This window comes from Cupressus sempervirens, chromosome 4 (assembly GCF_028749045.1).
Source record: "Cupressus sempervirens isolate cs-2001-9-10 chromosome 4, ASM2874904v1, whole genome shotgun sequence".
In the NCBI taxonomy this organism is placed as follows: domain Eukaryota; kingdom Viridiplantae; phylum Streptophyta; class Pinopsida; order Cupressales; family Cupressaceae; genus Cupressus; species Cupressus sempervirens.
In genome coordinates, this window is record NC_143121.1 from 349153359 (window position 1) to 349167336 (window position 13978).

At 36.4% G+C, this 13978-nt stretch overlaps 1 protein-coding gene across 1 annotated transcript; it reads left to right on the plus strand.

Moving 5' to 3' along the window:
- The first annotated feature begins 6296 nt into the window (after positions 1-6296).
- On the plus strand, positions 6297-13365 carry LOC149561467 (GRAS family protein RAM1-like). The gene is made up of 3 exons (XM_089827825.1): positions 6297-6489; positions 7378-7714; positions 12474-13365. Exons 1-3 carry the CDS (start codon positions 6297-6299, stop codon positions 13363-13365), a joined length of 1422 nt encoding a protein of 473 aa, XP_089683951.1.
- Positions 13366-13978: the final 613 nt, after the last annotated feature.

Below are 13978 nucleotides of genomic sequence, written 5' to 3' on the forward strand. Positions count from 1 at the left end.
GTATCATCTAATTATTTCTTTTTGCCTCTCTAGATCTCTATCTGCATATTCCCCTCTCATGTGAGAATTGACATGGAAATTTGTCATATGGATCATGCTTATTTATTCATTTAAGCCTCAATTTTCCTATTGGTTTGTTTTTTTTGAAAGCACAAATTAAAATGTTGGCTATCCAGGTGATTACTAACAAATTATTAGTTGTGCATGTGACATTTAGTTAGTTAGCCATATTTATGTGGAAAGTGGTACTAATGTTAGACACTTCATGGTGCATCATTATATTGTTATAGTTGTATACATACATTGCAAGACAAATAAGGATGCATAGAGAAATATCAATGAAAAACTTCTATAATCACTTTGTCTATGAACCAATAGGTTCAAAAGTGTCTCTCTCCCCGTCCCTTGCCCTACTCCTCCCCCTCCCTCCCTACTTCCTATATTAATGTATTTTTCTATCTTTCCCCTACCCACAAAATTTCATAAGAATTTTATTTGTTTATATTTATATAATATATATTTTTAAAAATAAACATATTAAACATAATTAATAAATTACTTATTATATATTGTATATAACATGATAACTAAATATAAACACACTATATTTATAATTTTGAAACATGCAATTAAAATATTAAAATTATTATTTCTCTCTAAGAAAAATGTCCTAAGATTGATTTCATGATAGTGCAAAATTAAATTTGATCTCAGCTCAATGTGAAATTGTAGATGGTGTAAAATTAAAAGTTCTAACTTTTATTTTTATAGTAAGAAAAATCATCAGTAAACATACTTTTGCAAAACTAACATGAATCATTCTTTATAGGAAAGTAAAAATTTTAGTTGATGCACAATGTGTTGGCAACTAGTTTTCTCAGAACATATCATGCTAACTAACTACATAATATATTTTGAATAGATCCATGTGCTCCTCTTTCATTATATGTAGTTTATCTTCATATTTTATAGTGTTCCCTTTTTTTTGAGAATCTTGTCATATTCTCTACATTTTTAGTTGAATAAGATGGATGTCAATGTTTTGTTGCAGTCAATGCCATCAGAGACTTGCATTGACAAGATAGGATGTGTATAAGTTTCTTCTATTAGATAGTAAAACCTATGCAACACCAAGGTATGAAATACATTCTTCAAAATGAAACTGGATGTAAAAATATTGATGAAATACTTGGATTTTAAAAATCACTAATTTTCCATTCACCTACCATCCTTCTAAACTATTCAATTTTTTGAAAAAAACTAGAAACCCACTAAACTCAAAAAAATAGAAACTTACCTTTTTGGAATATTTTTACAAATATTAATTTTTTCCATTTTTGGTAACCTTCAAGAATAACTCTTAGAAAGATGAAAATTAAACTCAACTTTCCCTAAACTATGACAAGTAAAATTACCAATGAGTGTCTGAATTTGGAGACACCGAATCAAAGTAATTGCAAAAAAGAAAACTAAAAAAAGGAGACACTGAGTCAAGTGTGAAGAGGTGTCAAAGAGGTGTGAAAGGTCATTCAGTGGACCTCCTACTATTCTATCCTTGCCCAAATCTTGTAACTTCTCCTAAATTTCTTTCAAATACTCCAGAGTATCCTTTTCTTCTATTATCTATAGTATGCCAGTTATAATTTCTATTATACGAACACCTATACTTAGGGAAACTTTGAGCAATATCTTTCAAGTTTTTTGGAGGTGCAAAGTAATGATCAAATACAATCATACATAAAACACTCTTCAGAAAATGAACATCCACATGTTGGGTGATATGATGGATGGATTCATTGGCACCCTATCAATTCTCATCACCACTTGCGGAATTAATAGAAATTAAAAGCATATCATACTTTTGATCCCATTCAACTTTATCAAATCTCTTGTTCACCTCATTATTAATACCAAAAAAATTCCTATTTTGGAGTAACTAGCCCCTCAAAATTTTGTAGTTTTCTAAACTTTTCTTTCCCTTTCTATTTTTTGAATTCATTACTAAATTTAGACTTACGATAATGTTCCTTCAAGAATTTATCAAGAACAAAAATGTTATTTTTCCCACACATAACATAGTTAACCTTAAAAATTAATTTATCAAATCTAGATTTTTTTTCTTCTTGTTATTTATCAAATTGAAACATTTGAAGGGGTTAAAGGAAAACTTATTAAAAGTCTTGCACAACCCATATAAAAATTCTAATTTACTAACCAACCTAGAACACATACAATCATTCCCTATATTCTTTTTCTTTTCCTTTTTATCATTATTGTAGGCTATCACTAAGTAATATTCTTTGTAAACCTTCTGGGCCCATTCCATCCTCGTCATATACCTTCCTTCTAGGTAACCCAGTCCCTAGTTATCTAGAAAGGATGCAACTATATTTCCTTTCCTAAGCATGTGTCATTTTTTAAGATTATTGAATATTTCTAATAATCTCCTACAATCCTGCATAAGACTAAGGATTTTCCAAGGGCTTCTAACCTCATTAAGGAGGATATCAACCATGATGTTTTCCACCTCAAGATCTTGAAGGATTTTAATTAGTTGCCATATTTCCATACCTTTTGAAAGTTATTTGAATTCACTCCAAAGGTTTTAGTGAATCCTTGAATCATTTCCACTTTATTGTTTCTCACAAAGACTCCTATCCATGATATTCCTAGGTTGCCTTTAGAGAAACCATCCACATTTCATTTCAACCATCTTTAATTTGTTGGGTGTCAATTAGTTTCTTTCCATTTCCATATGATATTCTAGTTCAAGTTATTTAGGCTTTAATTTCAATACTACAATTCTTCTTTATTCTTGTTTCAATTAGATTAGGTAAAGACAAACATTTGGGGTAAATAGTACCATTTCCATTCTTCCTAATAGATTCTTTAACAATTTGGAATAATGGCAAGACATATTTCCTCTCTTCTTTGAAAGTCCTATTATTTCTTTCTTTCCAAAAAGTCCAAGCCATAATGGGAGGAATTTGAAGAGAAAGGTTTTACCAAATAGGGTGAGCCATAGGAGAATTTATCCAATTATAGATTAGTTGAAACACATAGTTAAGCATAACCGAATTAGTCTGAAGACGGTGAAACACTAACCCCCATAATTTATTAGCCAAGGAGCAATCCAAAAATATATGATTAATTGAATCTTCTTCTTTTTCACATAAAACACACCTATTAGGGAGAAGAAAGCCTTTGTTAGAGAGATTTTCTAATGTAATAATTTAATTATGAGCCACCATCCATAAAAAACAAGTCATCTCTGGAGTAAGTTGAGAATCTAGAGCAAATTCTAATTTAGGATAATATGTTGTATCAAATCCTGCATTAAGAAGGCAGATCTAATAGAGAAGGAACAATTTCTGGTATATTTCCATATTCAAGTGCCTTATAATCTAGCCTAGGAAAACATAGTACTGGGAAGAAAATTCTTTATAATTTTATTATCTTCTCTTCTAATATTAGGGATTCTTCTGATAGCAATATGATTCTCCCAAGTATTTATTAGATCAATCAATCTAGATTTCCTGCCTTCATAAATCACCCTTTTGAAGGGTTATAGATTGGCTAGATGCTTTGGCATAATTAGATAAGAGGGATTTCCACCTAGTGGCCTTAGATAAAAGGGATTCTCCAAAGAGGATAGTGTCATAGAAAAATTAGTGGTGGGTCAAGGGGATTCTAGAAGTAACTTTGAAACCTTTTATTGATTGATTTAAGTTGATCTTATTTAGGTTTCTTCTAAGAGATTCAACCTTCCAATATAAAGAGGTATGGGGAAATGGGATCCCCTTGCCTTAGACCAATCCCTAAAGAAAAGAACCCAGAGGGGACTACATAAATTAGAAAAATATACTTGGTAGATTTGACACAACTCATGATCATTTTAGGGTCTTCCATTTAAACCCAAACTTTTTAAAAATGCCCTCCATGAAAATCCAATTGACTCTATCATAGGCCTTAGAAATTTCACGTTTAAGAGCCATGGTAGCTTTAGTTTTAGAGTCCATAGAATGAATCATTTTGTTAGTGGTAATAGAAACATGCATGATGTTCCTACTCGACGCAAAGCCTTTCTAATTCTTCAAAAAATCTTATCCATAATGCTTTTAAGTGTGTTGACCATAACCTTGGAGATTATTTTATAAATAGTATTGCACAAGCTTGTAGGTCTATAATCAACCATAGAGATAGGTTTGTCCTTCTTAGGAATCAGGGCTATATAAGTGTCATTCAATTTATTTTCTAATGATCCTATCTAAAGAAGTGGAAAATAGCTTTAAGTACATCTTTATCCACAGAGTCCTAATAGTCCCATCTAGGCTAGGGGATTTGAATGCTTGAAAATCTAAAAGGTAGCCTTTCTAAGTTCCTTCATACTAACCTTAGCTGCAGGAGTATAGTTTTCCTCCTATGATACAAGTTATGTAATACAACTTACTAGATCTCCATGGTCATCTATAGGTTATTTTAGGTTCCTACTCTTTATAAAGTAGATAATAGTCATAGTGTTGATATCTTCTTCCTTAGAAATCATTGTACTATCCTTCCCTTTTAGTGTTATTATTTTTCTTCTACATCTATACTTCGGAGTAGCTTGATGGATGAATCTAGTGTTTCTATCTCCTTCCATGATCCATTTAACTCTTCACTTTTGTATATAGAAGACCTCTTCCTATTTTAATAATTTTAGCCATTGTTCTCGTAGATTTCTTTCTAAGACCCACAACTCTACATCCTCATTAGATCTGCCTTTGTACTCTCTCCATTTTCCCAACCAAATCCTTTTTTTTCTATCAAATATATTACCAAAGGAAATTTTTACTCCATCCCATCAATTTATATTTTATCCCCTTAGCTTAGTACACAACTTTGTCATCAGAGATGCCTTTGCTAGGTAATTCCACTAGGATTCCATGACATCCTTAAGGGAAGGATGTGATACACACATATTTTCAAATTTGAAGAGAGACAACACCCTTATTCCCATTTTAAATATGTGAAAAATACATTGTTAATGACTATCAGGTTAACATCTATGTTTTGGCTGTGCTATTATAATTATTGTTGGGGATCTCATAAAATGGCCTGTTGTAATGTAAAAGCCTATCTATGCCTCATGTTCAATGGCAAAAATATTTTGGGACAAGTTCACAACAATTGTAATGTTACAAGCAATATTTCAAAAATATGAAGAGTCTACAATACAATCATGATTTCATCAAAGATGGCCCATAATGTATAATATGATGAGACAAAGAGATGAGATTGAGGAACTATTTGACAATTCAATACTTACTTTTTTGCCATCAACAATTTTGTCAAATTATGCAACTAAAAAATGCTAAAAATGTTGATTCAATTGCAATGAGTATTTCAAGAAGCACTAGTAACACAATAGAAAATGTGAGTCTCGTTGAACAAATAGTTAAATATCTACTACTTTAGGTCAAAGTATATTTCTTAGTTAACATATTGATACAAGAAAATGTTGTTAATAGAGCTCTTGGTGAAGTAATCAAAATTATTTTATAGTCTATGTTCCAAACAACGTGATATTCCAATGTATGTAGTGGAAAAATTTGATAATTATAGTGACCCTCCATGGAAATTCAAAGGCCCCAAAAGTATACTAATAATTCATGTATCTTTGGGTATTTAAATTTAGATGTCACTCATAATTACATACATTGTAAAAAAATTCCAAGGCCTAACATTACACAAAGAAACCACTCATATTGGTAGAGTGGAAAGATGAGGTCTCACATTCACAACAATATTTAGGATTAAGCTATTAAATCAACTCTACATTTAACTAACATTCAGCTATGAGAGATACACGAAAATGAAAAATAATCCATATATAATTATAGGGAAAAAAGATGAAGCTTTCCTACAACAAGTCTCTCTTAAAAACCAACATATAGTATTATCTCATTTATCTCTCAAGTATTTCGATTGCTCATTCATTATGCAATACTCCTAAAAATGACTTCTATTTTATTCTTATAAACTTGTTATGCTTTTCCTATTTCTAATGCCTATAAGATATTGTATTCTCTCATTTATCTCTCAAGTGTTTTGATTACTTATTCATTTTGCAATACTCCTTAGCTAACCACAATCCACTCTAGGGCCACCATTGGGGTCACAGTTCTTCTGCTCATCGCTCACACATGTCGCGCTCATAGGCTCCCCGCCACTACTCTCCTAGTGGTGGCAATGCTAGTTGGTGGCACCGCTTGGCTTCTCCACCTCACCGAGGCTTTGGTTGGTCCCCGACTTCTATGGTTCCCCCTCCTATTGCTCCTCCTAGCTCTGGTGGCTCCAAATGGTCTTTCCGCCACCTAGATCTAGCTATTTCTCCGTCATGGGTAGAGAAGAAAGACAAGGAAAACGTTGCTACTAATGATGTTGTTGATGGCTGGACTGTTCATAGTCCTCTTGACAATCCCAAAGATTCTTGGGGTTATAATGATCGTGATAATCCGCCTCCTCAACTGACACTATTCTAGCGGCTTGAAGGAGTTGCTTATATATTTTTTTATGAATAGTTGTTGATTCCGACTTCGGCCGTGTGAACTCTCGCAGGGTGATCTTGTAATCCCCAACACTTTTTTGTAAATTTGTAACTAGTATATTAATTTATTAATAGAAAAAAACTATTCATTAAAAAAAATTAATTAATTTCTGTCGATTTATCATTTTTAGAAAATAATGAATAAGAGCCAACATTAAAAAAAATAGCATATTTTGAAACATAGAATCTCCTGTACTGTTCACAATATGAACACACAATATTGCTCTTGTTCTTCTTTTTGTTCTTAATGCAAATATCATTAATCACAGCTAAATATGGCGGCCGCTGTTAACACATGAACTCTCCGGCTCCTCCAAGAATATCATGCAAGCATTTCTTAACCACGACCCGTAGACTATGGCTCAGCCCCACATTGGGAATTGAAAAGGGTCAACGCTTCGAATGTTCCTTAAAGGTCTGGCCTCCAAATTTACATGTTTCTACCGATTTAAATCAAGTCGAATTTGTATGTTTCTGGTTTTACTTTGTGTAACGAGTACATTACACATCACGCCGTACTTGTACACATCTCCTTGTATTTGTTGAGATTACGACGTCAACATCAACGTCAAATTTGCATATATCTCATTGTATTTGGTGAGATTCCGACGTCAAGAACAACGCAAAAATTGAATATATCTCGTTGCATTTGATGAATATTACGACATCAAAGTAAACGCGAAATTTATATATATATATATATCTACCTGGTTGTATTTGATGGGAGGAGGACATCATTAACATTGTGGTCTGCTAATTGAAGTCTACCATTTTACTATACTTTTTAGGATACTTTGCCATCGAAGCCAGCTTTGGACGTCTGCGAGACCATGAAAAGTTTCTTTCTGACGGAGAGAAAGACAAGGAGACGGAACTGGTTCAAATTCTGCTCAAGTGTGGACATTTGATAGGCGAGGATAAATATGACGAGGCTGCTGAAATTATGGTGACCAAATGCAAACAATTGTCTTGTCAGACAGGGAATGCCACACAGAGGCTCGGCTACTATATCTCCACCGCCCTGCAGGAGAAAATCCAACTCAGAACTTTAAATAGCACAGCTAAATTAGTCCCCAATTTTGCTTTCGATGTTGTCGGTGAATTTGACAAAACTGAGTTTTGCATGTGAAAAATCAAACTATTGCAATCACTGATTATTAATCTTCTATCACAAATGATTATTAAACTGCTGAAAATAAATTCCCAACTAATATCGAAAAATAACACAACTGCAACTTCACTTAAAATACGGAAAGAAATGCGCAACAGAATCAACACAATATTTTCGGACAAATTGTCCCTGGAAAAACCCCTAAGGGAAAACCAGTTCTACAGATGAGAAATTATATTAAACTTCAGCAAATCAAGAGATACAAAATTCCTTGCCTCACACTGGCAGAACTCTGACAACCTCCTAATTTCTCCCGCTGATATTTCTCACTGCTATCCCTGCGCTAACACTGCGCCCTTGCTAACACTGCAAGACTGTTTGCTAACACTGCAAACTGCTTCTCTAAAACGCTTCTTCTTCTGTGCCCTTGCTAACACTGCAAGACTGTTTGCTAACACTGCAAACAGCTTCACCAAAGCATCACCGCCTGCCTCTCCAAATGCCCCCTAGACCCCTTTTTATACTACTCTCGTTGGTAAACCAATGACCGAGATTAAATCAAACCAACGGCTGAGATTAAGACAACTCAACAGCCAATAATAGAATTGGTTGCAAGGTGTCCAAAAGGGAATCTCTAAAATTAGTAAATAATAACCATTTACTAATTTTTGGCAAGTGAACAAACAGTTGTCCAAACCACCCATAAATACAACTGCTATTCATAGATAAGGACGAACAGCTGTCCAAGCTACCCATAAATAGTGCTGCCATTTCCGGGTCAGAAATAACAGCTGTCCAACTAACAATAATTAACACTCCCTCTTAGCGAGGAAGTTGTTCTGCATGACACCCATCTTATCTCTGAAGAAGATAAATTTGGCCTTTCCCAAAGCCTTCGTCAGAATGTCTGCTACCTGCTCATCTGTAGGTATGTATTGTAGTCGAACAACTTTCTTCAATCTGCACACGTGGGTCTCTTTGTTGTGTGCTACAAAGCCTTCTGGTTGTTCTATGTATACCTCCTCCTTCAACTCACCATTGAGGAATGCTGTCTTGACATCCATTTGATGGATCTGCCATCCAATCTGTGCTGCAAGTAAGATTACAGCTCGTATAGAAGTATACCTGGCAACTGGAGCAAATGTCTCCTCATAGTCTATTCCCTCCTTCTGAGAGAACCCCTTTGCCACAAACCTAGCCTTGTATTTCTCGATGCTACCATCTGCACCGTGCTTTATCTTATAGATCCAGCGTGATCCAACTACAGCCCTATCTGTTGGTCTAGGTACTACCTCCCACACATCATTCTGCATTATTGAAGAATATTCCTCAACCATAGCATCTCGCCATACCTGATGTTCTGCAGCTTCCTGATAGCTAGAAGGCTCACTATCTACCAACTAACTAACTAATGCCATATAGTCATTGAACTTGGTTGGTTGTCTTCGCTGTCTAGTACTCTTCCTAGGAGCTCCCACAAACTCCTGAGTATCCCTTTGTGTATCTGGAACCATATGGTTCCTGCTGCCAACTGTAGAGGATGAAATGTCAACCTCTAAATCTTCCAAATGCATTTCCTGTTGCACCTGTTGCTCCATACTCTGTGAATCTTCACTAACTGAGTCTACACTCGTACTGGTAACTGTACTTGAGCTTTGATGCCCTTGACTTGGTCTTGGAGCTTCTGTTGGCTGCTCACTCTGATCATCTGCTGGCAAATCTCTGGATCTCTTGAATGCCTTGTCCTCCAAGAACTTGAAATCCCGTCTGACAATAACTCTTTTAGTCCCCGGAATGAAAATCCTGTATGCCTTTGAGGTCTCACTGTACCCAACAAAGTACCCCCTTTCTGCAGTCTGATCTAACTTTGTACGTGTATCCCCAGGAATATGACAATATGGCAAACTCTCGAATATCCTGAAGTGACTAACATCTGGCTTCTTCCCTGTGAAAGCCTCCTCTGGTGTCATCTTCCCTAACACCTTGTGTGGAACTCTATTCTGAATGTAGACTACTGTATTACACGCCTCTGCCCATAAGTAACGGGGCATGTCCTGGTCATGTAGCATAGCTCTTGCTGCCTCCGATATAGAACGGTTCTTCCTCTCAGCAACTCCATTCTGCTGTGGATTGTAAGGAACAGTCCATTCTCTCTTGATTCCTTCTCTGATGCAGAACTCCTGGAAGACATTTCCTTTGTACTCGCCTCCATTGTCTGACCGAAGAACCTTTATCTTCTTTCCTGTCGAGTTCTCCACAAGAGCCTTGAACTCTTGGAATCGACTGAAAACCTCATCTTTAGTCTTCAAGAAGTATATCCAGGTCTTTCTAGAGAAGTCATCAATAAAAGTAACATAGTACTCATATCCTCTGAGAGATTTCGTTGACATTGGTCCACAAACATCTGAATGTACTAGATCAAGAACACCCTTAGATCTGGTGTCACTCCTTGGAAAAGATGCTTTCGCAAACTTCCCCAACACACATCCCTTACATACATCATCATGCTCTGTGCTCACCTCTGGAACACCTGTCACGGTCTCACGAAGCAATCTAAGTGCTCCATGATGAATATGGCCCAACCTCCTATGCCATAGCTCTCCAAGATCTCTAGGATTATTTTTGCTCATAAGTGCCTTAGGAGTATCAAACTGCAATCTATAAAGGTGACCACTCCTAACTCCAATAGTTATGGGTGATTTCCAATCCTTGTGCTTAATCAACACATGTGTCCCTCTAAAGAGTACATTATACCCCCTATCCTGAAGAACAGATACAGAAATCAAATTCATACCTAAGCTTGGCACATATAACACATCATGAAGAGGAATTATCTTTCCATTCTCCCTCTGAAACTGAACAGTCCCTTTCCCAACAGGGTTGAGTTTGGACAAGTTTCCCATAGAAATCTGGATGTTGGTGTCCTCCTCCTTGTAACTGGAGAAGTACTCTCTAACTCCTGTCATATGAAATGACGCCACACTATCTATATACCAAACACACTGTGAGGTTGAGCTAACCATACAAGCTATGAGTGCAAACTCATCTTCCATTCTGCTGGAGAGTTCTTCTGCACTTGCTGAAGCTGTCACCTGCTTCTTACCCTTTTTCCTCTCTGGGCAATCACTGACATAGTGGCCAAACTCGTGACATCCAAAGCACTTAACCTTAGAAAGGTCCTTCTTCTTCTTTTCACTTTGTGAATTTGATCCTTTGCTAGATCCCTTCTTTGCTTTCCCTTTACCCGCTAGGGCAACGTTCTCTTGTTCCACCTCATTTTTCTGACTCTTGTTGGCCCCATTGACAAGACTTAGTCTAAACTCCTCCTGAGTGAAATCAGTCCATAGTCGATCCCAACTCGGTAAAGTATCTCGTCCACTGACAACTTGAACAAAGACACTCCATTGTTTAGTAAACCCATTTAGGACTATTCTCACTAGCTCATCATCACTAGGGCTATCTCCAACAGCTGCTAACTCATCCTTGACAAGTCTGAGCCTGGTGAGGTAACTTGTGACGTCTTCTCCCTGATTCATTCGGGTATTCTTTAGCTTCTCTCTGAGAATCAACTTCCTGTTAGTGGTAGCATTCTAGTACAAATTTAGAATGGCGTCCCACATCTTCTTTGTTGTATCTAGCTCTGAGATATGTGGAACAATATGATCCTTGACACCATCAAGGATAATCCTCCTCGCTTTGGCATCGTCCTTCCTATATGCTACAAGCTGTGTTGCATCCGTTGGTACAGGTACACCACTGGTAGCATAATCCTTGATACCATTCTCTTCCAACAATAAAGAAATTCTGGCCTTCCAGACACCAAAATTTAAGGCACCATCCAATCTATCCTGATCTCTCAAACCAGCTGAAGCCATCTCAAGGTTTAAAGCAATAATAAATCTAAAGAGATCAAAATTTCTTTCCTAGGGCAAAACTCTTCTACCCTTAACAATGCTCTGATACCATGTGAAAAATCAAACTATTGCAGTCACTGATTATTAATCTCCTATCACAAATGATTATTAAACTGCTGAAAATAAATTCCCAACTAATATCGAAAAATAACACAACTGCAACTTCACTTAAAATATGGAAAGAAATGCACAACAGAATCAACACAATATTTTCGGACAAATTGTCCCTGGAAAAACCCCTAAGGGAAAACCAGTTCTACAGATGAGAAATTATATTAAACTTCAGCAAATCAAGAGATACAAAATTCCTTGCCTCACACTGGCAGAACTCCGACAACCTCCTAATTTCTCCCGCTGATATTTCTCACTGCTATCCCTGTGCTAACACTGCGCCCTTGCTAACACTGCAAGATTGTTTGCTAACACTGCAAACTGCTTCTCTAAAACGCTTCTTCTTCTGTGCCCTTGCTAACACTGCAAGACTGTTTGCTAACACTGCAAACAGCTTCACCAAAGCATCACCGCCTACCTCTCCAGATGCCCCCTAGACCCCTTTTTATACTACTCTCGTTGGTAAACCAACGACCGAGATTAAATCAAACCAACGGCTGAGATTAAGACAACTCAACAGCCAATAATAGAATTGGTTGCAAGGTGTCCAAAAAGGAATCTCTAAAATTAGTAAATAATAACCATTTACTAATTTTTGGCAAGTGGACAAACAGCTGTCCAAACCACCCATAAATACAACTACTATTCATAGATAAGGACGAACAGCTGTCCAAGCTACCCATAAATAGTGCTGCTATTTTCGGGTCAGAAATAACTGCTGTCCAACTAACAATAATTAACATTGCAGTCTCATTGCTTACTCTAACAAAGTTCTGCCCTTTGTCAGAGTGACACAGTTCACGTCTGTGAAGGCAATCATTGAAGTCGGGGGGAACGCCGAGAAAATTCATGTGATCGATTTGAGGATGCGAACTGGCTCGCACTGGACAGTATTGATGGAATATCTGGCACACAGATCCATTTCATTTGATCTCCCTGCGCTTCAGCTTCTCGGGATTACACTAGTTGGGATGGACGGCGAGCAGCTTCTCAAAAGCGGAGAAAGACTTCGTGAGCTCGCTGAATCCTTGGCGATTCCATTATCGTACAACACGATGGAGATTGCGAGAGTAGAGGGGATTAAGGAAGGCTTTTTCACCGTTGAATCAAGGGAGGCATTGGCAGTTCATACTCCATTTGTTCTGAAAAGTCTGTTATACGACCCTTCCCTTCTGGAAAATCTGTTAAGGGTTATTAAGAAACTGAGGCCGAGCATCATGGTGAATGTTGAAGTAGAAGCGCAGCATAATTGTCCATCTTTTGCGGACAGATTCAGCGAGGTACTTTTCTATTACATGGCATATTTTGATCTGTTGGATGTTAGCATGACGGACATAAGTGATATTAGGAGGATGAAGCATGAGGAATTGTTACCTGGAAGTCACATTAGGAATATGATAGTGTATGATGGAAAGGAGAGGTTTGTTAGGCATGCTGGAACTGATCTATGGAGGTGTTTCTTTAAACAAGCAGGGTTCGGTGAACAGAGCTTTAGCTTTCGAGCTATGTATCAGGCTCAACTGTTATTAAAAGAATGTGCTTGCAAAGAACATTATACTCTGGATGCCGATGGACATGCCATTATTATAAAGTGGAAAGGAACACCATTATTTGCAGTCTCCGCATGGAGTGCTGTCTGAATCAATTCTCATGGTGAAATAAATGGACCCGTCTTAAACGGGAAAAAATTAAGTGTAGAAGAAAGTCAATTTTAAGTACTTAATCGTCTGTTTATAGTATACTGTCAAAAGTCAAACTGCTTGATAGAATAATGATTTAAATTTTCATTTGTTCATTATAATTTTAATCTCAACCTTCATTTCTCATCTCTTCTTCTCATCATTTTGTTGTGGAGGAGGCTGGCTTCAATTTATGTTAAAATTGGAATGTTGTTATGGAGGAGGGTTTTAATTTAGGTGCTGGCTAATTTCCAGATAAAATGCATCAAAGATTAAAAAATGTCAAACATGATTTTTTTAAACATTTATGAAAACACAGGAAAAAAATTTCAAAAATTTTGTTGTGGAGGAGGCCGTCTTCAGTTTATGTTAAAATTGGAAGGTTTTTGAAGTATCAGATAGCAGCCAAAAAGACAAGGGGTTGACCCCAAAGTACAAAAGGACTAAAAAATCAGCTAGAGGTTTAAAATTGGAATGTTGTTATGGAGGAGACCTTTAATTTATGTTAAAAATTGGAATGTTGTGAAAAATCAATATTATAATTCAATTTGTTAAGTGAAATTAACTTTGTCAA